Source organism: Poecilia latipinna, unplaced genomic scaffold (assembly GCF_001443285.1).
Source record: "Poecilia latipinna isolate Pla-1442-1.1 unplaced genomic scaffold, P_latipinna-1.0 Scaffold1525, whole genome shotgun sequence".
NCBI classification, from domain to species: domain Eukaryota; kingdom Metazoa; phylum Chordata; class Actinopteri; order Cyprinodontiformes; family Poeciliidae; genus Poecilia; species Poecilia latipinna.
In genome coordinates, this window is record NW_015114141.1 from 17407 (window position 1) to 43693 (window position 26287).

The 26287-nt window shown below is 36.5% G+C and overlaps 2 protein-coding genes across 5 annotated transcripts in view; one reads left to right on the plus strand and one right to left on the minus strand.

Annotated features, from left to right (window-relative positions):
* Positions 1-9464, minus strand: part of marchf5 (membrane-associated ring finger (C3HC4) 5) — a 21849-nt gene extending 12385 nt beyond the window's left edge. The window contains exons 1-2 of the mRNA XM_015058238.1: positions 9067-9464; positions 1345-1547 (exon numbers count right to left, since the gene is read on the minus strand). Coding sequence (XP_014913724.1) covers positions 1345-1547; positions 9067-9110 — 247 coding nt within the window. The 5' untranslated portion in view covers positions 9111-9464. The remainder of the gene's footprint in view (positions 1-1344; positions 1548-9066) is intronic.
* Positions 9465-9953: 489 nt separating this feature from the next.
* Positions 9954-26287, plus strand: part of cpeb3 (cytoplasmic polyadenylation element binding protein 3) — a 48172-nt gene continuing 31838 nt past the window's right edge. For 3 of the 4 annotated variants that reach the window (XM_015058234.1, XM_015058236.1, XM_015058237.1), the window contains exons 1-3: positions 11382-11543; positions 12909-13786; positions 20358-20511. In XM_015058234.1, coding sequence (XP_014913720.1) covers positions 12920-13786; positions 20358-20511 — 1021 coding nt within the window. In that variant the 5' untranslated portion in view covers positions 11382-11543; positions 12909-12919. Of the gene's footprint in view, positions 9977-11381; positions 11544-12908; positions 13787-20357; positions 20512-26287 lie in introns of those variants that run through there. The other variant, XM_015058235.1, reaches the window with a different exon arrangement.

Here is a 26287-nt window from a genome sequence, read left to right on the forward strand (position 1 = left end):
TATATGTCAAATATGACTTAAAAGAACTTTGACTTCACAATTTGGAAAATGGGCCTCTGTCTCTTTAAGAAGCTCCTGCTCATCACAGCAACATTTACAAACGTTCATCACTGGACTGAGAAACGTTTGTAAATGTTGGTGAATCAATTAATCGTATGATGAAATAAAACAAGCTGAAATAAATCCGTTTGCAGGATTTTATGGTTCTGGATGACAAAAGTCTTTAGTCTAGTGTTTTTAATGGAGCGTTTTGTTAATTATAGAGACTTTAAAATTCAATGTATTTGTTGTATCTGTTGTTTTGTTAATTTATTTTGGATATTTAAAATGTCTTCCTGATCCAGTGTTAAATGTTCATCATAATTTAAAGTTTATTTGTTGCATTGTTATTATGCCATAATCATTATAATAATTAAAAATGGTGACAGTTTCAACAAATATGTAAAAATATATATTTTTATAAAAATTTTTAGGATAGTTTAACCAGGTTTTACACTGATTCTCAAAGTGTAAAATTTATTTTTACACCTTTTTCCATCCAGCTCCGGTGATGGGTTTATTAACTGGACCGATTAGATAATTTATTGTATTAATCTTTATAATTTTGTGAATTAGGGTTACATCTACGATTATTTTAGTTCTATTGATTATTCTAAAAAAATACTTTAACCACTTAAATCTTTTTATACAATATGAGAAATACTTTTTAAAAATATATAAACAAATTATTGAATTTTTTAAACAAGAAAATAAACATTTTATTGCCTGAAGTGCAGCAACATAGCACTCCTTTAGTGAATGCTTCATGATTTGTAGCAGAAGATGCATCTGAGGCTAAAAAATCCTTCTAAAATCAACAGATTTGCCTAAATTTTCCAGATTAGATCATTTATCTTCCAGTAAAATTTGGCCAAGGTTCACCCAGGTGTTTTAAAACCTACCAGGGGAGATTTAAGCAAAGTATCACTCCATGTTTTCTTTTGAGGGAATAACACTATAACCTTTTGTAAAGCTAAATAAAAGTAGATTTTATTTAAATAATATTTCTGTAAAGTCCTCAGGAAGTAGAATGGGTGTGTGTATTTTTGCATTGAATCATCCAGCCTCGACATTCCTGCCCATTAAGGCAGACAAAGCTTTACCCCAGGAGTATCCAACTCCTGGCTTATTGGTCTGTTTGCAGCAAGTTTCACTCCTGGTTCAACATTTCTGACTCAAACAGTCGGATAACGTCCTCAGCATGGCATCTAATCCTGCACAGGCCTGTTGATGAATCATTCTCTGCTTCAGGTGTGTCGACCCGAAACATGCAAATGTTTTGGATCGTTTTCCTCGTCTGCTCACCCAGTTTTGGGAAGACGATGAGGTATTCTGCGTTGCACTGCGGACAGGCGACCCTCGCCGTGCTGTTGCCTCGCTGTTTCTCGTCCACCCAGCGCTGCAGGCAGGCCTGGTGGACCCACTTCGTCGAGCCCCGGCACCGGCACGGCCGCACCCACTCCGCCGTGCGGTCGTCTTCGTCTGTGGCGAAGCACACCCAGCAGCTCCTGAGGCGATAAGCGCACGTTTACAGAACTGCTGGGACGATTCATCGATTTATCGGAATAATCGTCAACTAATCAACCAGTAATTAAGTCAAAATTTGACATAAAATATGTACATTTTTTAATTAAAATGAGAAAAAAAAACATCCTAACCAGAACTCCTCATGTCACAGTTTTAGCTTCACTTAAGTACACGATTAATCGATTTATTAGAATAATTGTCAACTCATTTAGTAATCGATTAATCATTAATTGTAGTGTAAAGACTCAAACAAGGCATTTTGTTGAAAGACCACAATCAGAGCAGAAACTAAACCAGAATTGTACAAAAATACATACATTTTGCATTTAAAATAAAAAACATTTGTCTGTAAACTCCTCCAGTGGCAGTTTTATCTTTTATGTTATAAAATCTCCTATTTTGCAGATTCTCTCCAAAAATAAACAGCGCTACACTGTATTGATGTTAAGTCAAGCAGAATTGTTAATCTTTTCATATTAGGAGATTTTTTTACCTGCAGGTGTGTCTTTTGCTACAAATGATTAAGCGTTCACTAAAGGAACGAAAAATTGTTGCATTTTAGAAAATAAAATGTTTATTTTCCTGTTTAAAAACTGTAATAAGTTGTTTATATTTTTAAAAGTATTTCTAATTCTGTATAAAAAAAAGGACTTTAGCGGTTAAATTATTTTTTTAAATCAATTACTAAAATAATTACATTAGTGAAGCCGTTTATCAAACCACAGTTAAAAAACAAACTTATTATTTCAACATGTTTTTACTGAAAAGGTTAATTCTGGTTGACATTTGCTCTTGTGACTAAAATATTCAAGTCATTAAACATCCAAAACAATGAGCAACAGTCAGACAGCGATTCTGCAAAAATAGAATATTTAGTCACTTTCTGTAGAGGATTAAAATAATCCTGTGTTTATATACCTCCATATGCAATTATAAGATCTGAACTAACATTTTGTCCACAGATTCGGTACTGATGAGTATTTAAAACATACCATGATATAAGCTGATACAGAGCAGACAGTATTATCAACAACCAATTACAAACACACCATGCTGTGCTGATTTAATCTGACTGACAGGGAATAAGAGTTTTTGGTACATTTACAAGGTGTTTCATAACTGATTATGCATTTTTAAATGTAAAATTATCATTAAGACAAAAGTTAAGTTCACCGTCTTTGATTTAATAATTTTGTTGTATTTTGACAAAAACCTGTTATATTCTGTTTCAGAAACTTTTGCAAAATGTATTTATTGCCCCACATATATGAACTTTACAGAACAAAATGGGTTCATTCACATCCAGTTACATGCAATCTAATCAAACAGTCCGATTTAGATTAAAACCCAACTACAAGTAGTCCAAGTAATAAAGATGGATTCAGCTGGTAATACGACACTGAAAATCCGACGATTGGTTTTCCTTTAACAGCCAAACTGAGAGGCGTAAATTATAGGATAATTGTCCAATATGTCGATGGGATGAGCTCGGATTCCTGCGCAGAGACGAATACTGATGAAGGGTGAAGAAAGGAGGCTAAAAACGGTTTTAGACGAATGTCCTGACAAAAGAACCAAACCAACTACTATCGATTCAAAAAGCATTCTTCCTGTAACTCAGTCGCAGAGGACGACGTTAAAAACAGCCTTGAAATGCAATCCTCTATGGGAGAACTATATACGTCTATAAGATTTTGTAAGATAAATTCAAACAGGTCAAATGTGTCTGTGTAAAGCGACCTGTTTTTACGACACCAATCCAGTTAACCAGAACCAATTTATTGAGTTTTATTAAATGTACAAAATAAGGATGTAAACAATTATTATTTGACTAACAATTGTCAATTAATGGTTTATTAGATTAAAATGAGTTCCAATCAATAGCATCCACTTAGACTTTCCTTTGGTGTTGTCATTTCCCCGCCATTCAACAGAGGGCGCCACTGCTCATCCTGAAATGGAGCCAGTTGATTCAGAAATAAAGATGGCAGGGAGATCCCAGAACAGGAGACACAAACAGTATGGTCTGGGATGCAAAACGCTTTTTATGCGATTTTGTTTTGAAATATAAACACTCAACAAGCTCATTAAAGTTTCACCAATTTTTTTATTTTTAAAATCCAGCATATTATGAAAAACTTTTCCCTTTTTGTAATAGAAAGACAATAAATCAACTGCCTCTTTTTATTTCTTTTGTAAAATAATAATGGTTTTGGGTCCTAACTGGAATAATAAACTGAACTTGACCAATTTTTGATAACTGAGATTAACTGGACTGTATGCGTGATCAAATTTAAATTATTTTTTTTGTTTTGTAAAGTGAGACGATGTGTCGCAAAATTCACATTTTGCATATTTTAGTTCTTCCATCTAAAAACAGCCCAAACACTTAAAAATAAATCACTCAGCCATTTTTTGGCAATAAGTTGATGTTTTTTGGTGTTTGCAAAATTGACCATTTCAAAAATCTCTTACAAATCAGCACAGTGGCCCGTCACCTAGCAACCCCAGCCAGCCTGGTTTTACTGCTGTATGCGCTGTAAAATGGCTGCTGGAAATTCAGATGTGTTGGGACGATGCTTCTTTAAGCGGGTATTAAACATGGTTTCCATTAAGGATACATTCCTATGCCAAAAATGCCTTCTTTTTATTGGTTTGATGTAATATTTTAATCTAAAATGTCATGTTTTCATTTGTTGCCAGCAAAAAACAAAAAAATCATAATTTAACAGAAAAAAAGGCTTCAAACATCAGTCTGTGTGTCTTTAATCTACATTAAGTGTTTCTGTTAGTGAATTTAGTTACTTAAATAAATGAGCATTTCAATAACATTCTAATTTATTGAATGGGTGCATATTGTGTGTGTTTAAAGCCATCATCTCTGGTGTTGAGGCACACATTTGTCCATCTAGAGCTCCGTTTGTGGTTTCAGGAGAATAAAATCTGCTTGTTAAAGCGCCTTGCATAAGAAGAGTCATTTGGCTTGAAGCTTTCCTTCAAGTTAATTCCAAACATTCTCAGTTATTTTTGCAAACTGGAGATTACAGAGGCCATTTGAGGACCAACAACTGGTCTCAGTTTGTTAAACTGTGTTCCTAAATGTACATGCATCCGAAAGAAATGCATGTACATTTCTTTCGGAAATGCATGCATGTAGGTTAAAAAATGCATGTAGGTTAAAAAAATACACAAAAATATAGACTGAGCCTGCCAAAATTGTCAATACATGAATGGCTTAATAAAGTAATTAATGTATCAAATATGAGATTCAAAAATTTAAAATTGAACTTGCCTAACCTTTCTGATTTCTTTATATTACCTACAGTGTAACATCAATAAGAAAAATGATACAAAAAAAGGAAACAAGTTTTGAAATAAAATGTAAAATAATATCGATAATGTTAAATTAATACTGTCAAATTGATAAATATTCATTAATGTTACACTGTATAATCAAATAAAATGGAAATATTTAATTATTGGATGCAAAATTTGGCATATTAATGACTTTATCAAGTCATTTATTTATTTCTACATTTATTCACAATTTTGACAGAGTTTACTCTCCATACAAAAATACTTGGCTATAGTCACATAAGCTATCTGGTGAAAATTATAAGCTAAGTGAGTAGATTATATGAGATTATTTTCCTTCAAACTACTCCTTTTCACTCAAAACTCATGCTTAAACTATAAAATAAAACAAATAAATAAATGTCATTACCTTCACAGTCTTAAAAACAAAGACAAAACTAAATGTGGAGGACAAAAAGTAACAAGTTTGGTTTAAATCTCATAAGAAAAAAAAAAAAAGACGGTGCATTGAAACATTTTTCTCACACCTATTTGTGAAACACGGCACTGCGAAGGCAGCTGGCTGCTTCTGGCCGGTTCTGATAAGAACCTTTGGGCCTTGTTTGTCAGCGATAGAGGCTTGGTACATAGCCGTAGCAGCAACCGGACATGGCATACATCTCACAGCTATCTGCTCCACAAACACCGTCAGGGTTACTGCCTCCGCCACACACAGCAGCACGTAGCTGGGCACATTTCACAAAACCTGCATGCCCGCGCTCTCTTTGGGAAAAGGTTTCAAAGTTCAAAGATCAATATTGACAGAAAATGCAGTGTCAAATGCTTCCCTGTACAAACACACACACACACACTGCAGATGTTATCAGCTGCTGGTCTTTGTTTAGGAGGAAGCAGCACTGAAATGTTGCTGCATCTCCTCACCTCCACATAAACCCTATTCACCTGATTAGCTGTCCTAAATGTTCATATTTATACTGATAAAATAAATACAAACATTCTGTAATAGGAGATGATAAACTATTTTATCTCGTTGACACAGATTGCATGTGTCGCTTTTGTGTGTCATCAAAAATTAGCCCTAGATTTTGACCCGAGTCCACAACAAGCTAAATGTTACATATAGACATCGTTTATATCAGGAAATTTTGCACGTGTGTCCGACGCTGGAGAGCAAAAAGATGACTCTGTCACTCCGTACAACAATTTCATTAGCAAAATGAAACCTGGAGATGTAGGTATTATTAATTTGGTGCAATGCGCCACAGCATAGAAAAACATAATGCAGAAAAATTGTTGACCAACCCAAAACCACTTGTATTCTTTTTTTCTCGCTCTCTGCGTCGGCTACGCTACACACAGAACCGTTGCCATAGCAACAGACGCCAACTCCAAAAAATGTATCGAGATTCAAGCCCAAAAAACACTGAAACATTTCCCACACGAAGAACAGAACATTCAGTCCGTTACAGTTTTATGTTTTTAGACTTGATGTTTATTTTAAGATTATTAATAAGTGATTGTGTTGCGATAGATTAGCTGCCGCTGCAATTAGCTAAGCTAACTCAACAGCGGTAAAATAGCTAACTTAAACATCTGCTCTACTGATGATCTGTCAGAGTTTTCGTTTAGGTCGCCTTTCCACAGCACAACGATTCCACAGCACATCTACATGTTAAGATTTTCAAAGTCAAGCTAGCATAACTGAACTACTTTCTTCAAAATGGTCTTAAAATGACAAAATTATCGTTTATCGCAATAATTTCTGGGACAATTAATCATCCAAGAAAATTTGTTATCGTGACAGGCCTACACCTGAATGAATTACATTTTTTCCCAAAGAGACAGACTCTCTTGTGTTTAGATCTTTGGTAAGGAAACCTCAACCCATAATCTGGAGCCAGTGTGAAGAATATAAAACAGAGAAGAAAAAACACTTCCCAGATTGTGCAAGCAGTCTCAGCGTGATTTGGAAACTTTGGGGTGTGAAAAATGTGATTTGTCTGCTGTAGGTTTGCAAATAGAGATGACATTACATTAATTTTCTCCAATTCAGTACACCAGCGTGAAAAATGCTAAATACTTTTAGCACATACATAAATTCTACGTTTTTCCAAGACAATGTTTCAATTCTACTGCCAGGAACCAAATGTTAACAATTTACAATAAAGTGTGGCTCCTTTAAGATAATTTGGTAATTTACAATAAATCCAAAAAAGGATTATGGTTCTGAAAATATAAAACTTTCTTAGGCTGAATTTTCTCACTGAGGGACAGTAAAGGATATTACCATTCTCTTCTAAAATTTTAAAATAAATGTAAGGTCATAATGTTGGATAGGTGTAACCGCTGAATGTGGGAAATTGGATGCAGTTATGAGACAGTTTTACTTTCTAAATGCAGAGTTTCTCTTCTGCTCCACCTCCATGTTTGCTGTTTTTTGATGCGAGATATGTACGGACTTAACCTCAAGGTCTCTTCCCATTTAAAAGAAAACGCTTTAAGGAAGTCCATACTTCAGATAAATTCACAAGTAGATTTTGATTAAACATTTTCAGAAATCTTGCGGCCTGATTTCCTGCTATGTTGCTATAAATGAATTTGACTCTGCAGGCTTTCAATCAGTCATAACATTAATAACTGTGCAATAACCTTAAAAAAACAGCCTTTTATTTATTAGCTTGAGTTGCAGTTTTGAGAATTATTAATATTGTAAGCATACCTATAGTGTTATTTATTCTGCATTTTACGTTGGCAGCATAAGAGCTTTTTGTTTAAGTGCTGGACCAACAAAAACATGTTTGATTTACCTCAAGATTGGATAAATTAACCAAATTATCTTCTGGTTAAAGTTTCCAAGCCAATGTGTTTGAAAACTCAACAAATTTAGCACAAGAATGCATACTTAATTACCCCAGAAATACATGGATTCTATAAAAGATAAAGTTAATTTCAAGATATAAATATTCATGATGTTTATAAGGCAGAAAAAGAAAATCTGTATGATGAAAATATCACATTTTGTAATGAACGTGACCTTTCTGGTGAATAAGGAACCTATTAAGACTAAATTAACTGACATTTATCTTTCCAATTAAACGGCAGTACAGTCATTAAACACTGTTTGTCAATTAAAGTGTTGCAAGTCCAGCAACATTTTTGTGATAATTGGACCATAGCTTTTAACACATCGCAATCCTAGCATCTAAAATGCTACAGCAGTCTTCATTTTTCACCCAAACACATTTTATTTGTAACATTTAAAAGTTAATTCAATATTTTTATATGAAAGACATGAATACAGAACCTTTAAACAGTTTACTAACATGCCTAGAGTAGGGGTGAAATGTTTGTGATGTATTTTGTGGTACTGCAGTACCACAAAATACAAGCTATACAAACTATTTATTACTATTTTTAGGTAACTGACTGTGACTGCATAGACAGCAATCATAGCCCCACAAAAACAAATTCTACTCTTGAAAAACATTCACGTTTGTAATATGCCTCTTTAGGATGCCAGTCACTCAAAGAAGTGATTTGTACCACTAGACAGCACATAGTAACTACATTTAATGATATTTTCAATTTTATTGAAACACGTTTATTTAACAAATGAAGAAAAAAATAAAAATAAATAATACGGACTGGTTTAGAGGTCTTTAAGCATCACTAATTGGAATTTATTGTGACAACTATAATCAAACTCTTATTACAAGAAATGTATCGCATAAATGACCATACAATAAATACCCACGATAAATAACCTAAACGATAAGCTACAACTTACTGTTTTGAAAAGGTTTTAGTTTGTGTTTATAAATGTAACTTTTAAACTAGAGCGTCCCGTTTTAGACCAACATACACACGTAACAATGAATTAAAGAGGTTCAGATTAAGCCATCCATATTGGATGTATAACGTCAGGTATTGCGAGGTCATCGACCGCAGGTGGCATCAATCAGATCATTGTCAGAAGCAGATGGCTAAGGACGTCCCTTACCAGAGACACTCCAAAAAACATGGTAAAAATACATCAACAGGCAATGCAAAATCTACATTTCTGACTAAAGTGAACAAATTCTCGAATATTTAATGAATACAGCCTGTATTTTTTTTTACAAAAACCCCTTAATGTAAGTGAACTACGTAGCTGCCTTTAGCTTATTTGCTAAAACTTCAACTCACCTGTCCAAATTCTGCTGTGCGACCACCGGACCTGGTTCCGCCATTGTTGGAGCGATTATGTCCTATTGAAAGCGAAGAATGAGAGGCGAAACGAAAATGAAATTTAAAAAAAAAAGTCCCACACGTGATAATCTGCTAAAGGAGGAGAAAAAAAAATCACTCGCTAACAAATTAGCTAACTAGCCCCACATAGGCCGTTTTGTTGACACGGTCCGTCGGCTGCAGACGTGCCACGTATTTGGAGTAAAACTACGCCCTGACGGCCATGATTATCAAAATAGCATTTATCTCCTCCCGGTGGTTATTTAACGAGAAAATACACTTTAAATCTGCTATGGCCTCGTTTCCTCTGACCGTTTGACTCCATTGACGGGTCGTGGCTACGTCATCAAAACAAAGACCACTTCCGGCAAAAATGGGAAATGTAGTTTTAAAACTTCTACACTTCAATATTATATTATCCATCCATTTTCTGAACACCCTTGTCCCTCAGTGGGGTCGGGGGGGGGTGCTGGTGCCTATCTCCAGCTAACGTTCCGGGCGAGAGGCGGGGTACATCCTGGACAGGTCGCCAGTCTGTCGCAGGGCCAATATTATATTATATTATATTATATTATATTATATTATATTATATTATATTATTATATTATATTATATTATATTATATTAATAAAATAACAAAATGTTGCAGCCATGTCAATTCAATTCAATTCAAAAATATGTTGTTTTTTTTTTGCTTTGCTTTGTTTTTGTTTTATCCCCAAAAGGAAATCTAATGCTGTCGCAACTCATATTATCCAAATATTTTCAAATGTCATAGTGGCAGCAAAGATCTCCAGCAGTCAGTGTTGCTGTGAATCTGAAGAGGCTTCTGACTGAAGACTGTCCTGGTTGACACCATCAGTTGTTGGTAAGCAATGGTAACCTTTCTCATTTGTTTTTGCTGCTCCTCTTTAAATCTTTTTAAAGTACTCATTTAATTTTTGTTGAGGTCAAGGGTTTTCAGAAAATATAGAGGCAAATTGTCATATGTTTATAAGTGAGGTACAATTTATTTTATTGGTATAACTAATAACTTGCTATTAGTTATTTTTAGGTAACTGTACAACTATGACTGTGTCACACCAATCATAGTCTCACAAACATAATTAATGGTCTTGAAAAAGATTCTCATTTGTAACTGGCTTCGTTGGGACACCAGTCACCAACTTAATTTTCAAATTTATTGGTATTTATTGATGTTTTTTATTAAGCAAACAGTGGATAAAATAATAAAACTATCAATCCCAACTGTAAGGGCACTTTTAAACATTGTTAATTAGAATTTATCATGCAACAATATATCAAAACTCTTATAAGAAATGTGTCATATAATAAACGATACAATAAATAGTGAATCTTCAACCCTTAGTAAGTTTACCTGTGTAAATTATTTCACTTCATTTCCATTTATTTATTTATTTATTTATTTATTTATTTATTTATTTATTTATTTATTTATTTATTTATGACAGTTTAAAAAAAAATAGTAATAATGCCAATTGTTTTTAACAACTGGACATACAGCATCAGAATAACTACTAATAACTGCCAAAGTACATCTAAATTCTTCTTAATCTGTGTTATATAGCAACAAATAAAATAAAATAAAAATGTCGTTTTATTTGTGCAATAAAGCTTTATGCAGGACAACAGAAATTAACGCTGCTTCACAGAGTTGGGTAGTAATAAGTTACATTTACTCAGTTACATTTACTTGAGTAACTTTTTTTAATTTAAATGTACTTTTAGGCGTAATTTCACTACACTGTGCTTTTTATGTCTACCCTAAGTAATTTTATTATGAAGTATCTCTACTCTTACTTAAGTAAAATTTCTATATTTTCTACCCATTGAATGAATAAACAAACATGCTTTAACCAAAGATTCACCAGACACAGACACACACCTGCAGTTTTTATTAAAGTTTCATAAGATTTTATATTGAAAGAAACTGATTTGAAAAAAAATCTGTTGCCTAATTTTATTTTTTGTTACTTATATAAATTATTGTTAGCATTTTATTTTGCTTCATCTGATTATGTAATTTTTAAGTGATAATTTCATCAGACTTTTTACCAAATACTTTTTTACTCTTATTTGAGTAGTTGGACGGCTACGTCTTACTTTTATTTAAGTAAAAATATGTTTAAGTAGTGCTACTCTTACTTGAGTAGAGCCTCTGCTGCTTAATGTAAACAGTTTCCAATGGTTTTACATGGTAGTTTGGAAGCAGCGTTGGGTGACAATCTACCGCACCGTGGTAAAACTCCAACTCCCACAAGCCCTTTCGGCCATCGCCCATGCGCCGCAGTCAATCAGCTGTTGAGGCAACTGCTGACCACCTCGGCACAAGCGTAGCTCGTTTGTCATATCCCAACCCAGGCGAGGCAAACAGAAATATCTATTCACAGTCTGAAAAAGGTGAACGATAAAAGGTAATAATTCCCGCTTCACTTCGAGCAGAGGTCGACCTCAAAGTGTGTGCATGTTGTTCTGCCGTGTGCAGTGGGACACATATGGATCTACAGAGCCGATTTTCGTGGGGAAGTGAGCTTCATGACATGTATATATATATGTATATATATATATACACACACACCAGGATATCTCTGCCAACGCGACAGAAACCAAGGGTCGGGTTAGTGGTCAGAGTGTCTTTATGGGGGTCCGTGGACTGAGCCACTGTGGGCTGTTGATTATGGTCCTTTCATGACCTTGGAAGCGGTTCTGCTGGAGGAAAAAACACGGATTATAACCGGTGGGGCGAGCGGACCTCATACTACTGCGGTTATATTTAAAGTCCGACTCATATCAGTGGTTATTGTGCTGATTGACGGGTCTGTGTCACGCCAGCTTTATAGTGTTATTATTATTATTATTCAGAGGCCACAGCTTGCCGTGTCAGCGTCACTATCGGTATGTTTATAATATATTTAACCTCTGATTGTTTTATGGCATAAAACCATCAGCATTTACCTTGGTGTTTTTATGTTTAGCATTAACCAAACCCTTTCTATTTATTTTTCAGTTAATTTCTAAAGAACATTTGTTTTTTGCAATGTGTTGCCAAGACAACCAAACAATTTCTAATATTTGTGCATTGTTCGCTTTAAAATGCGTCGTAGAAATATTATGCTAAAGCGAATTCGTGTCAATGCGGACTTCTGCTTTTTAAAAATACCCCTCGTGTAAGTTGTGGGACACAATTTAATAATATTTAGATATATAGACTAAATGCATTAGCTTGTAACTGAAATGTTTATTTTTTTAAATTAAATACTTGATTAAAAATGCAATTATTTTTTTGCTTGTGTGACTTAATTTATTCGTCTAAAAGATGCTGGGAGTGTAGCTTTAAAAAAATAAAAATGAAAGAAAGAAAGAACGGACAAATGTTTTTTTTTTTTTTAAAGGAAGTCGTTAATAAGCCAGAACTGTCAAGGTGTCTTTTCACCTTGCTGAAGGACAGCTGTATTTACTGACGTATGCAAATGAGTGTCGGGGGAGGTCCTTATGAGAGAAAAAGCACAGAATCAGTTTCACATTGCAGCTCTGGAGTTCCTGCGTGGAAGGAAAAACGAGACGTGGCGAAATCTAGTGATTATCTACTGCCATATTCTTCGTGGAGATTTAAGAGTCATTTTGTTCTCCCTGGAAGGAAGTGTTTGTGTTTTATTTATTGAGGGCGATCCAGTTTAATGTTTTATTCCCTTTCGGCTGCCGTAGGAGTTCTCTCTATGATCTCTCCAGAAATAGAAATCTTAATTTTGACTCAAAGTGTTTGTTTCCGCCTGTCGCAGCTCAGCAAACCATGCAGGATGATTTACTGATGGACAAAAACAAAGCCCAGCCTCATCAGCAGCAGCAAGATCCGACACAAGTAGACCCTCCTCCCTCCACGCCGACCCCGTCATCGGATCCCACTTCATCCTCATCCGAGTCGGAGAGCCCGTCGACCGGCAGCAGCCAAGCGGCTTCCGCGCTGAGCAACAGCGGCAGTGGCGGCAGCAAGGACCGAGTCCCGATGGAGTCGCCTATCCTGCCCGGGCTGGGCTTCCACCAGCACCCGCTTCAGGAGACCGGCGGACCCCTCGGTTCCCCTCCGTCGTCGTTCGGGAGCACTTGGTCCACGGGGACCACGAACGCCGTGGAGGACAGCTTTTTCCAGGGAATACCGTCCGTGAATGGGACGATGCTTTTCCAGAACTTCCCGCACGTCAACCCGGTGTTTGGGGGGAATTTCTCCCCGCAAATCGGGCTTTCTCAGCAGCAGCAGCAGCAGCAGCGGAGATCCCCGGTCAGTCCCAGCCAAGGCCCCTTTCCCCAGAGAAACGCTTACCAGACCATCATGAACAACAGCAAAGGGACCTCGTCGTCTTCCCCGGCTTCCTCCTCCGCCTGGAATAACCACCAGAACGCCGGGTGGAGCACCCCGTCCAACCCGTGGAGCGGGCTGCAGCCGGGCAGAGACCCGCGCCGAGCCGTGGGCGTCGGGGTTGGTGTTGGGGTCGGGGTGCCGTCTCCGCTCAACCCCATCTCCCCGATGAAGAAGCCTTACACCAGCAATGTCATAGCGCCCCCAAAGTTCCCGAGACCCGGCGGTCCTCTGGCTCAAAAGCCCTGGCTGGAGGACAGCGCGTTCAGGAGCGACAACAGCAACAACATACTGCCTTTCCAGGTAATAATACTCAAGATCTACCTCTAAATTAGGCTGTTTATTTTGTACAGTGATCCCGAAAGGTGTCCAACACCTTGTAGATTTCTTGTTGTTATTCCCAATTCTCAAACAATTAGAGTTGGTAACTTTGTTTTGACAAAAACAAAAATTAACCAGACACAGACACACATCTGCAGTTCTTGTTAGTTTTTTTATTGAAATAAACTGATTTAGATAAAAATATCTTTGTTATTTTTGGTTACTTATATGAACTATTGTCATTTTGGTCCTTATAGGACCAAAATTTCCATTTAACATTTTTATTTTTGGTCCGTCTGATTTTGTAATTTTTAAATATTAATTGATAATTTGATCAGTTACTCAGTACTTGAGTTGACTTTTTACCAAATACCTTTTTAGTCTTAGTTGAGTAATTTCCTGGATGGCTACGTCTTATTTTTACTCTTGTAAAAATATGTTAAAGTAGCTCTACTCTTACTTAAGTACATTTTTTCAGTACAATGCCCACCTCTGGTATTTTCACACCTTTTCATACCGTCTGATAGACTCAGTTTGTTTGGGAATCAAAGTTAGTTACAACATTTATTATATTTCCAGCTGCTGCTTTCAGTCTTACACTGTATTTCGTCAAATGAACCAAACTAATTGAAAAAATTGTTCCCCTTCTCGCCTGTGGGGGCACTGCACAGGAAATGCACAATAAAAGGACACACGCCAGGTTTTATTGGTTGTAGAATTTTTTTGTTTGTCGCATGTCTGTCTGGCTTGTAATTACCCAGAATGCCCTGCACTGTAGTCCACTTCCTGCTGTTGGAGCCGCCTCCGGTCCGCCTGCCATTCACATATATATTCAAACTGCGCCTGCGTTTACTTCAACCAAACCAAAACCGAGGTTTGTAGGCGGACCAGAGTTTGCTTTTCTTGATCCGCATCAGAGTTTAATTACGGGTTCACACCTCCCCAAACGATCCGGACTTTCTAGAAAAACAAACTCGTTTGATTAAAGCGGACTAAGCAGGGCTGGTTTCAGTTCAGTTAACGTCAGGTAAAGATTACCTGAGCAAATACAAAAAGCAGTTTTCAAATTTCTTTGGTGGGAAATCTGTCCAAAGTAGATAATACATTTTGCTGTATGATAAATTGCCGCTGTGATAATTGCGATAAATGATAATATTGTCATTTTGAGACCACTTTGAACAAATCTCACGGTTCCCCCCAGAAGTCTGAAGACTTTTATCATCCAGTTTTTGGTAAAAAGTGAGAAAAAAGAAAAATGAGAATTATCCAAATGAGAATTATTGAGCTTGTTGTAATTTATCATGCAGTTAATTGATCTGTAGCTGTTGATGGTGTGCGTTGCAATTGTGATGTAGCTCACAATAAATCAATTAAACGCATGGTAAATTAAAATGAGCTCAATAGTTTCCATTTGCATTTTTCAAAATAATTTTTCTCTTTTTCTGAAAAACTGGATAATAAAGTCTTCAGTCTGGTGCTTTGGTCTCAACTAGCCCTTTTTTGAAGTATAATTTTGCTTTATAATTGATTTTACTTGTTGTTTTGTTTACTTATTTTGGATATTTAAAATGTTAAACGTTCTTTAGAATTTAAAGTTTATTGATCTTTGTTTTGCCATCAGCCTGCCGCTATTTGACGTGTATCTAATGTCGCTAAGTGTCAGAGTAAAAAAAAAACATGTCACGCATGGAAAGCCATGTATTTTACTTTCATTTCACAGATACATGTCGATATGTTCAGTATTACATTGGGAGGAACACAGAGGCCTTTGATGACCTGCCTATCTTCCTGGTGTGAGAAGTTTTTTATGAGCGTATACAAGCCGTCTTTATTCCGAGGCAAAACGTGTTGCCAGCTTATAAATTGTTTTAGGAAATAAACTGCTGGCTAATAAGGAAATTGGCATTTGAATTTGAATTGCTTCACTGAGACAGTACAAACATTGTGAACTGCAACTGCATTTATAATGTAATTTCCTCAATGTCCCGCACTGATATGCAAATAGTTCTTTAGAGCTACGCTGTGTATTCACGGCAGGGACTCGGAGAAATGCCTTACAGCTGCTGGGATTCACTTTAGGAAGCCTTTCCAGCTCGACCAAGCGAACAAACATGAGCCCTCATAGCGTCTGGTCAGTTACGTGTGTGATCTATGTTTAGCTGACTGACAAACAGGCGTAAAGTAAGCCAACAGGATGCCCTCCCACCCCTTACAATGTCACCGACTTCTATAAAAACAAAGTCGCTGCTCAGGAGAGTTGAGCTGAAACGTTGCAAAAATGCAGCTTTGCTCCGGTTGGAATTACAGCCGGAGTGAAACGTACCCGGCTGCTGGTTTGAGTCCGTGTCAGTCGGTCTCTGTGACACATTTTCCTCTGTCTGTCCGTCGGTCGGTGCAGCCTCAGCCGGATTACAGCTCCAGTTATCTCCAGGAGACGAGGTCAGGGGGTCACATGTCACGCTTTATGAAGCGGAGAGGAGCTGCAACGCTCTCCCACTCTCATCCAGCCCAGCTTTGCAGGATGAAACTCTAGGATTAAGAGGGACATGCAGTATCAAAGCAGATAAAACGAATCAATTATTAAATGTAGAACATCTTCTGAGAACTAACTGGTGTTCATGGGTTGTAGGGTTGTAACTCGACCTCTCCTGATTTACTTAAATGGGATCTATTATGGAAAATTACATATTTTGCATATTGTTATACTTCAGTTTGTTTCTCAATTGCTTCTAAAAGCAACTTTAAGTGCTTAAAAAATTCACTGTCATTTTTTGGTGTCTGGATAATGAGTCGTTTCAGAAACATCTCGGCTGGGGTCACCGTTACCGACCAACCCAAGCAGAGCCCAGTCTGTCTCCTAGCAACCAAGTTACTTCAGCTGGTTTTACCGCTGAAGTGTTTTTTTTTTTTTATTGTTGACTTACAATCCAGAAACCACTTCCTGCGTTCTTGTTGGTTGTGCAGGAGGCCTCACTTCTGCTTTTCAAAGATGTGCTGTTGTATAATTGCGGATCTGATTGCAGCCATTTTCACGTGCGAGTGTAAAGGTTGAGTTGGTCGTTGTGCCCAGCAGTAGTTTATTTGGATTTAAAGTGACAGGAGGTGCTAAAACAGCTCATCATGCAGGAAACAAGACGTTTTTAATCATGCTGAAAATATAAATGGAACTAGTACCAATCAATATTCAAGAATAGTTAAAACAATTAACTTTCTGAAAAGTTACTTGTAAGTTAGTTTTGTCTTATTTCAAGTGTATAAAGATATTTCCACCAGAAACTAGACGAAAATGCTTGATAATATTTGTTTTTGCAGTGTACATAAATACTAGTAGCACTTGTTTTTGTCTAGTTTTTAGTGCAAATGTCGTAATTAGTTCAAAGAAATAAGACAAAACTGACTTATTCTGCAACATATATAAGCTTGTTTAGAGTCAATTATTTCACTTTAATCCTGGCAAAATTTCTTGTTAAAAGTTAAACAATCTGCCAATAAAAAAACACTTTTTCCTTAAAATTAAGGCGTCATTTAATTAAAACAAGCTCTATATCTTCCTGAAAAGTTACATGTAAGTTAGTTTTGCTTTATTTCAAGTGTACTAACATATTTTCTCTAGAAACGAGGCCAAAAATACTTGGTAAGATTTTGTGTTTTTGCAGTTTTGCATGAATTTTCCACTTCTGAACTTTAAAAACTTGACAATTTTTGTCAAATAACTAACTTCTAAGCTTATGTTTTGTTATTATTTGCTCAAAATGTACTTACAAACCCCTGTACCATTCACATACAGTTGTTTGCGTTTAACTTTTACCTTTACGAGATAAGTGGCACTAATATGCAAAGTCAGGGTTCTGGGAGTCAGCTGCTGTTTATGTAAACGAAGCTCAGGTGCATCTGACCCAAAAAACGCCGGTAGCTCATTCTTTAAATCCGCCCCGGTTCGAATATCATCTTGTTATGTGCTTGTACCTGCCTGCTGCCTCCTCAGAGCCAGAGGAATGCAGGGAATTCACCCAACGTGGCGGCTTCTCAGGAGATCTGATGATGCTGACGGAAATTATCGCACGCGTCCTCTGATTGCAAGCGAGATGGCAGGCGAACAGGAATAGCCTCCTGGTTAAATTCTGCTTCACGGCCGCCGCTTGAGTTCAGAAATCTCTTTTAGAAGAGAGACCTGGTCAAGACGGCAGTCTGAAAGAGCTGAACTGTCTAAAACAAATCGATAAAACACAGAAAATAAAGCAAATGCAGCGATCTGACCTCTTGGAGAAGGCAATAACGTTCCTTCTTTAATCTGAGAGTGTTTTGATTTTAAGAACTTTTTGTATATTATTCCAAAACCGGAGCATGGCAGGAAAATGGTGTTTTGCTTGACTTTGGATATTTAAGAGCAGCCAGGAATGTCATTTAGCCAAACTTTTTACTCAGAAGTTTTCGTGGGCCAAAAACCCCCCAACCTAAACTCTCTTCTTAAAACTTATTTTTATTTGTTAGCATTTAATTGAGGCCTGATACTGTAACTTCATTCTTGTGATGTTTACTTACTTATGTATTTATTTTTTCTTTCATCAATGTATTCTATTGAGTTATAATTTTTGTGCAGCACTTTGGTGCAGTTTCAACCTGTTTTTAAAAGTATATAAAGATAAATCTGACATTGAAAGTAGCCCGATATTTACAGTAGATCTAAAATATGAAAGGGTTTTTTATGATGGTGTATTAGGGCCTTTTTAGATAGGAAAAAAATGAATACATTTCTACCAAAAACTCTGAACTTTTGTGATTAATCTCAATAAGAATGGCCAAATATCAACCTGCAGCCCTGCTGTCGCTACAAATTACCAAGGGAACAAGCCGCCGTAGATCAGATCATTTTATCTGTTTTTATAGTTTTGACTGAATAAATATAATAAAAAAAAACTGAAAATGGTGCAACACATTCTTGCTTTTTTAAAAAAAATAAATTGCATGTTTTTGTTGAATTCAAGCCTGATAGAAGTGTGATCACATCATTAAAAGTCTGAATTAATATGACACTGTTTCATGTTTTTTATCTTTATTTTAAAGTGTGAGTTGACCAAACCAGGAACATTTTAATTTTACTATATTTACTATATCTAACAATAAAATACATGCACACAGTTTATTAATATGTTTACTTATTGGTGCTTTTCTTTAGGGGCAGGTTTCATAAAAAACAACAACCTGTAAATTGTTAGAGATGTACTGATCAGGGTTTCACTGGCTGATGCTGATTTGTTTCAATTCAAATGCAAATAATTTTTATGGACAGTGAACTCAAAGGATGCAAGTTAAACTTATGAATCCAAAAAATGAAGGGATACAACATTATGTTATTTCTTGAATAAACATAATATTTCTTGAATAAAGGCAAAACATTCTAATTTTCTGAGAAACTGAACATTGGGTTTTGTTTTATCCTCATAATTAATAGAAAGAATGTTAAATTATATCTCTGAGTGTAATAAATGTGTAAGACTTTTATTATTTTTGATTAAATTGCTGAATTTGTTATTTTTTGGTCCATATTTAAACCATTTTCATCTGCTGTGACGCATTTAATGATCTAATGTTTAAGTAATTTACCTGCTAATGTGGGGAAAGTTGTTAAATAGGTGCCTTACAAATGAACATACCAATCCATCAGTTACATTTTTACACATAATTAAAATTTGGTTTACTTAGAGCTACTTGTTCCAATCTGAACAGAAATATCACACCTTTACCCGTCCAGAACCATTTCTTGTTTTTGCCTTATTTTTTCTCATCTTGATTAATTAATTTCTGCCTGCATTAAATTCTCCTTTGCTTATTTGCGTGTCATGAGGAAGGATGAGCCGATAAAATGGGTCAACCTGCGTTCCACCACTGACGTGATGTGTTCAAACGCAGAGTCTGAGCTTGTAAACGCCAGCTGCGTCCCATCAGGGAAAGGAAAAACTGAACAGCTCAGCGGTTTAAGTGTTTACCGTTTGTACCAAGTGGGCAGATTTTTATCTGTGTGGCGGCGCTGTCGGGTCCTGGGTGGCGAAGGGGGGGCAACACTTTTGAATGCTCAGCCGAACGGGGCAGCAACAATAGCTGCGGTGTCCAAACAATGTGGCTTCCCGGCTCGCGTAGCGGATACAGGACACAGCTGCCAAGACTGCAGCCTCCCAGCTCTGGTCGGTGTTTTTTCTCTCATGTTTCTCAGACGAAAGCGTCAACAAACGAGGGAAATTCAGTCATTTCACCCCCAACCACAGACTCGGCGTTAACACCGTTCCCGTTACCATCTGGTGGAACTGGAACGTTATTTTCACGGAATCCTCCTTTAGCTGGACATTTTTAGAGGTTTTCTATATTGCAGTGAATGCTGGGTACTGAACTGACTTAAATATTTCTTTCTTTTAAAAACACAGACACAAATATACTGAATAACTGTAGTCTTGTCTAATATTACATCCAGTCTATTGTGATATTTATTTATTGTTCATTTTCATGACTAACTTTGGTGACTAATTCCAGGCGTCTGCATGTTTTTGCTGTTTTCCAGGACCGGAATCGGCCCTTTGATCCTTTTAACTTGAACTCTTTGGAGAATCCCTTAATGGATATGATAAAGACTGACCATGACAAAGGTAAACCACACCCGGCTGGTGGCCCCCCATTGACCATCGCTGACATTATATGGAGGAATCATTTTGCAGGTTAGGAATATTCAGTCATCTATTGCTGTCGCATGTTTGTTTATTTGCTTCATAGCCTAAAATGACTTTTTAATCAGTTGAGACATGGAGCCTGCCCTGCAAAATTTAAAATAATTCCTTTGTGATCTGCTGTAGAACATTTTCAAGCCTTTTTTGTCTTTCTACTGCAGGAGATAATTGAATATTTCAGCAAAATACAAGAACCTAACTTGGCACAGATGTTCCCAAAGGCTTGCTTTGAAAAATTGAAGATGGCCGCCATCATAGACTTCATATTTATAACTTTAAGAATCAGTTATATTTTTCTTGTTCTTGTGTTTCCTGTTTCTGGTGGACATTTTCCAAGATGGCAGCCATGGCTGTCATTGAAAATAAACATTCGCACTAAAATAGACAGTAGTTATTATTTCCAGTGGTGGGCACAGCTAACCAACAAGCTAGGTTCACTAACCACTAAATATTGGCTCATCAATAAAAATTAGCAGAAGCTACTGAATGCTAGATAAATAGCAGAAATGCTAAACTGCTAACCATAAAAATTAGCAGAAGCTAATGCTAAACTGCTAAACACAAAACATCTGGTGTGAAACTTACAAACAGCAAAGTCCTCAGTTTCTGATTTTTCTAGATATTATTGATTTGAAGATGCATGAACATGATTAGCAAAGTAGAAAACATATGTGACATAAAGTTCATGCAAGTCGTGGAAATGGGTCACATTTGTTTCAATAGTTGTTTAAACGACTCAAACGGCGGCCATCTTGAAATTTAAGTGGTTAATGGGAAAAGCTCAGGGCTGAACAGGCTGATTTTTATGACTGTTTCCACACTTGAACAATCTGTACAGTGTAATCTTCTACATTTTTTTGATTGCTCATTTACAGCTTCAAAAATAATATTTGAACTGATTCATCCTAAAAACAAGAATCTGTCTTCGGTCTTGGGGCGAACTCATTGTTGTCCCAGCTCTGCTGTCCATTGTACGACCCAGGATGAGGCCTTGTGAGGTTGGCGTTTCGCTCCCACCCTAACAATGGAGCAGCGAAGGTGGGAGGGGTGTGCGCCTGTTCTTCCCGTTCGCTGGCTGCGTTATTTCCAGTCCTGCACTGAGCGAACATTGTTAGGACAGAGTGATCTTCGGGGCCCCTGCTATCTGCTTCACTGTGTCGTAACGTCCCGCAGGGCGTCCGCCGTGTTTGTCGAAGCACGACAAACACAGAGGGAGATATGAGGAAAGCCAGGCAGGCTTGGCGTTTTACCATGAGCCGAGCGTTCCCTGCATGCTTTGCTGGGTTGTCATAATGCAGAATGAAGGTGCTGCAGAAAGCTCCTCCACCCTGCTAGCAGAACCGCTCGCTGTTCGAGTTGGGCCTGCTTTCCACCACGCAGGAAACATCAGGGCCTTATGGCGAATTTATACTGTTAAAGTAAAGCTGGTCGATTTTATAGGAATTCAGAAAATAATCACTTCAGTTGTTCCTAAAGGAAGCTGAATTTTCACTGAGAAATAATCAGTTAACTAGTTACATTTAGTACTTTTACTTTTTAGTTTTACTTGAGTAATTTTATTATGAAGTATTGCTACTCTTGAGAAAAATTTCTGGATTCTGCCATTTGTGTTAAAGTTTCATAAGTTTTTTTTATTGAAAGAAAATCATTTGGAAACCTTTTTTTTTTTGCCTGATTTTGTTATTTTTTGTTATGAATTATTGTCATTTTGGTCCTTAAAATACCAAAATTTCCACTTACCTTTATATTTTGGTCTGTCTGATGATGTCATTTTTAAATATTAAATGACTAATTTGATCAGTTACTCAGTACTTGAGTAGACTTTTTACCAAACACGTTTTTACTATTACTTAAATAATTTTATTATAAAGTATTCCTACTTTTATTTGAGTAAAATTTCTGTATTTTCTACCCACTGAATGAAAAACAGTTTCAACCACAGGTTCTTCAGTTTTTGTTAGTTTCATAGATTTTTTTTATTATTGAAATAAACTGATAATCATCAATATCGACTGGTATGAAACACTAATATCATGACAAAAGCACATCGTCAGCCCTAATTTCAACAGATGTTGGCGTACTCTTCTTTAGGCCTGTATGTATAATTTTGGCTGTAAATCACACTACTCTACAATTACATACATCCTTTTGTAAAGTTACCTTTGTTTATTTTAACTACCATCAACCATGCTTTTATTTTGGTAGGTTTCTTGTTGAGGTAACTATGGCAACAGAGTGCAATTCTACCTGAGAAGGTTAATGGCAAAAAAAACAAACAAAAAAAGGATAAAAAAATTCAATTTTAGCTTCAGTCGATTTGGGAACAAGGTCAGTAATGAAACATTGATAGAAAAATCTGTGATTGTTGTAGAAATGTAAAGAATTGTACTAATGTAATTGGCTATGTATAGATTATGTATAGCTAATCCATAGATTAAACAACTGTAATCTAGCTCTAACGTTAAGGTAAAGGGTTTGACCTACTCAAAATTGACTTTAAAGCCCAAACTGAATGACATACATGCTCATCATGGTCTGAGTTGTTGCTAATAATACCAGTGATAAAATCCTGGTAGTTTTCCAGAGACTTTCCTCCAACCTTTAGGATTGAGTTGCTGCTGCAGCAGAGAAACGGCTCACAGGCTGGAAACCGCCAGTCAAAACCAATTAATGCAATAGACCCGGTTTTACATTCCTAACTGAACGGTTACCACCCACCTCCATCCCATCGCTGACATTTCTCACATACTTCTCATTGTGCCTGGAATAGCTGCTCTTCCTTTCGTGTTTTATGAGTCAGAGAAAGAGAGAGAGAGAGACGGAGAGAGAGACGGAGAGGCGGAGGGATGCGGGTTTTAAAAGATGAAAACACACCTGAGCTGTGATGCGAGTAAAAATCAGTCGGTCTTCTTCGTCTGCCTCAGTTCTTCTGTCCCCCCAGGAGAAGAATCGATGGTAACTCTGTATTTGAAGGGCTGTGCATAATAATACTGACCACACTCTGTTATAATCATGTTATAACACCTGTCTTTGTAAATGTTTGACTGAAGTGTCCGACATTAAATAATACCATGTTTAGTGCAAAGTTGACATTTTAATTGACTTTTAATGCAAGAATTAATGCAACTTTGAACTAAAAATGTCATTATTCACCAAATGACACTTCATGGCAATCAGGATTGAGTTGTAACTAATTATATTTACTCATTTACATTCACTTGAGTATTTTTTTTGAAAGAAGTACTTTTAGTGTGCTGTACTTTTTACTTTTTACTTGAGTAATTTTATTAGGAAATATTTCTATTCTTATTTCATTCAGTATCTACTGAATGAAAAACATTTTTTAATCAGAAATCCACCAGACAGACACACATCTGCAGGTTTTATTAAAGTTTTTTTTTTTTTTTTTATTGAAAGAAACTGATTTGGAAACATTTTCTTTAGCCTAATTTTGCTTCTTTTTTGTTACTTATATGAATTACTGTCTCAAAATATACAAATTTTGACAGTAATTCTGTTTTTAAACTGTTTTTAATTACTTTTTTATTATGTTGTGTTTTTAAATTGTACAGCACTTTGTATCAACTGTGGTTGTTTTAAAGTGCTTTATAAATAAAGTTGGTATGGTATGGGTAAGTAAAAAGTAGTCGTCCATTAAATTACTCTAGTAAGATTAAAAAGGTATTCGGTAAAATAAATGTACATTTTCAACCATTTGATATTTAAAAATAACATCACCAGACAGACCAAAATATAAAGTTAATTAAAAATATGTTGAAGTAGTGCTGCTCTTACTTTGGTACAGTTTTTGTGTATTCTGGCCAGCTGCTATGACGGCAACCATAAACTTTATGAAAACTCGTTCATGTTTATGACGACGTCACGTTATTCATCGTCAAATAAAGTGTTTCTGAATCGACTTGTGCTGATTATGAGAGGCGCATTGTGTTGCATCTGATCTTTGAGACTTTCTGAAAGCTCCCAGTTTGGGTTGTGGGTATGTGAACAAACAGCCCTTTTAACTCCAGCACACACACACACACACACACACACACACACACACACACACACGCGCCTCTTATCTCAGACTGTCCAGTCAGCAGATGTGTGACGGTGCGTCTCTCAGCGCAGCCTGCTGTCACGAACAACGTGAGGCAGCTGCCTGCGTTAACGAGCAGGTAGCTCTGCTCTGACTCACACGTATTGAAAGAGGAGCTTAACGTTAACCTTAAGTTTGTTGCAGATTGTTTTTTTCAAAGTCTTTGGTTAAACAGGATGTATTACGCAAAACTCACATTTTGCATGTTTTTGTACTTTAATTTGGGGCTCAACTGCTTCTAAAAACAACCCGATTATTAAAAAAAACAAAACGCACAGCTATTTTTTGGCAATAAGTTGTTGTTTTTTTTTATGTCTGGATAATGAGCCGTTTCAAAAACCTCCGCAATGTAACGTCACAACTCAGCAGGGGCTGTCTGTTACCTAGCAACCCCAGCAAAGCACGGCCCGTTACCTAGCAACCCCAGCAAGGCCCAGCCTGTTACCTAGCAACCCCACTTAAGTTCCAGGATGTTTGGTCAACTGGTTTTACTGCTGTGTGCGGTGTACAATGGCTACTGGAAAAGACAAGTGGACTTACCATCCAGAAACCACAGAAACATTTTGGTTGTGCAGGAGTCTCTACTAATGCTTTTCAAAGATGTGTGGTTGCATAATTGCGCATCTGTTTGCAAACATTTTCATGTGAGTGTAAACGTTGAGTTGGGGCGTCTTATTTGGATTTAAAGTGACAAGAAGCTCTAAAACATTTCACTCTGAAAGGAGCTTAAAGTTGGCAGAACTGGGGAGACAAAAAATTTATTTAAGAAAAGTTTTGTTAAAAAAATCTCAATTTTCAAAAGGAAATTTTTAACATTTAAAATTCTTTTATCACATTTCTAATATTAATCTAAAAATATTATTATTTATTTATTTTAAATTCTGAGATTGCTCTCAGTTTTTTGGCAAAAGTTTACTATTTTAATTTAGCATGTTTTCTGTATTAAAAGAAATACACCTAGTTTTCAGTTTCCTTTGGTTGAATACATTTATTTTCAGTAATAAGAACAGGATCTGGGTCACTTTCTTTCAAAACATTTGCTACATTAAGCCAAATTTTTAAAAAGAAAAGCTGATTTAGTTGCATCAAAATTGTCTTTTCAGTAAAAGTCTTTAGATAAACTTGGTTATAAGAATACAAATATTTTGTGTTGTACTTTACATTTTCCTGTGTAGGAAAATTATGCTGGTAACAATTTTCACCTTCATTACATATTAAAAGTATCCATCTACATCAACAGGCCAAATTTTTATCAGTTTTGAACTGCAGTTGCGGGCTGGATAACATCTTGTGTTTTTGGATGAACTGAGTCACAACTTAAGCGAGTTGTTGGGGAGGAAAAGCAAACGGCGACACTGGCTCGATGTGGCTGTTGATCAATGGAAAACATGAATTTCATGCACAGCAGCAGCCGCATGAGTAACGACCCGTTTAAGCAGCGCGTGGTAACAGCTGGATGTTCCACTACAGGGTCACTGCAGGGAAACCAGCGTCTCGATTCAGAAAATGGATCCTCATTCCCAAGGGTCAATGTTCAATCGACAGGTTGGATTTGGCCCCTTAAACTTTTCAGCTGACATAATTAACAATTATTTCGTGTACTTTAAACTGCCTGTAATGACTTCACAGAGATAAGATGATGCATTTATTGGCTGTGTTAAAGGTTGA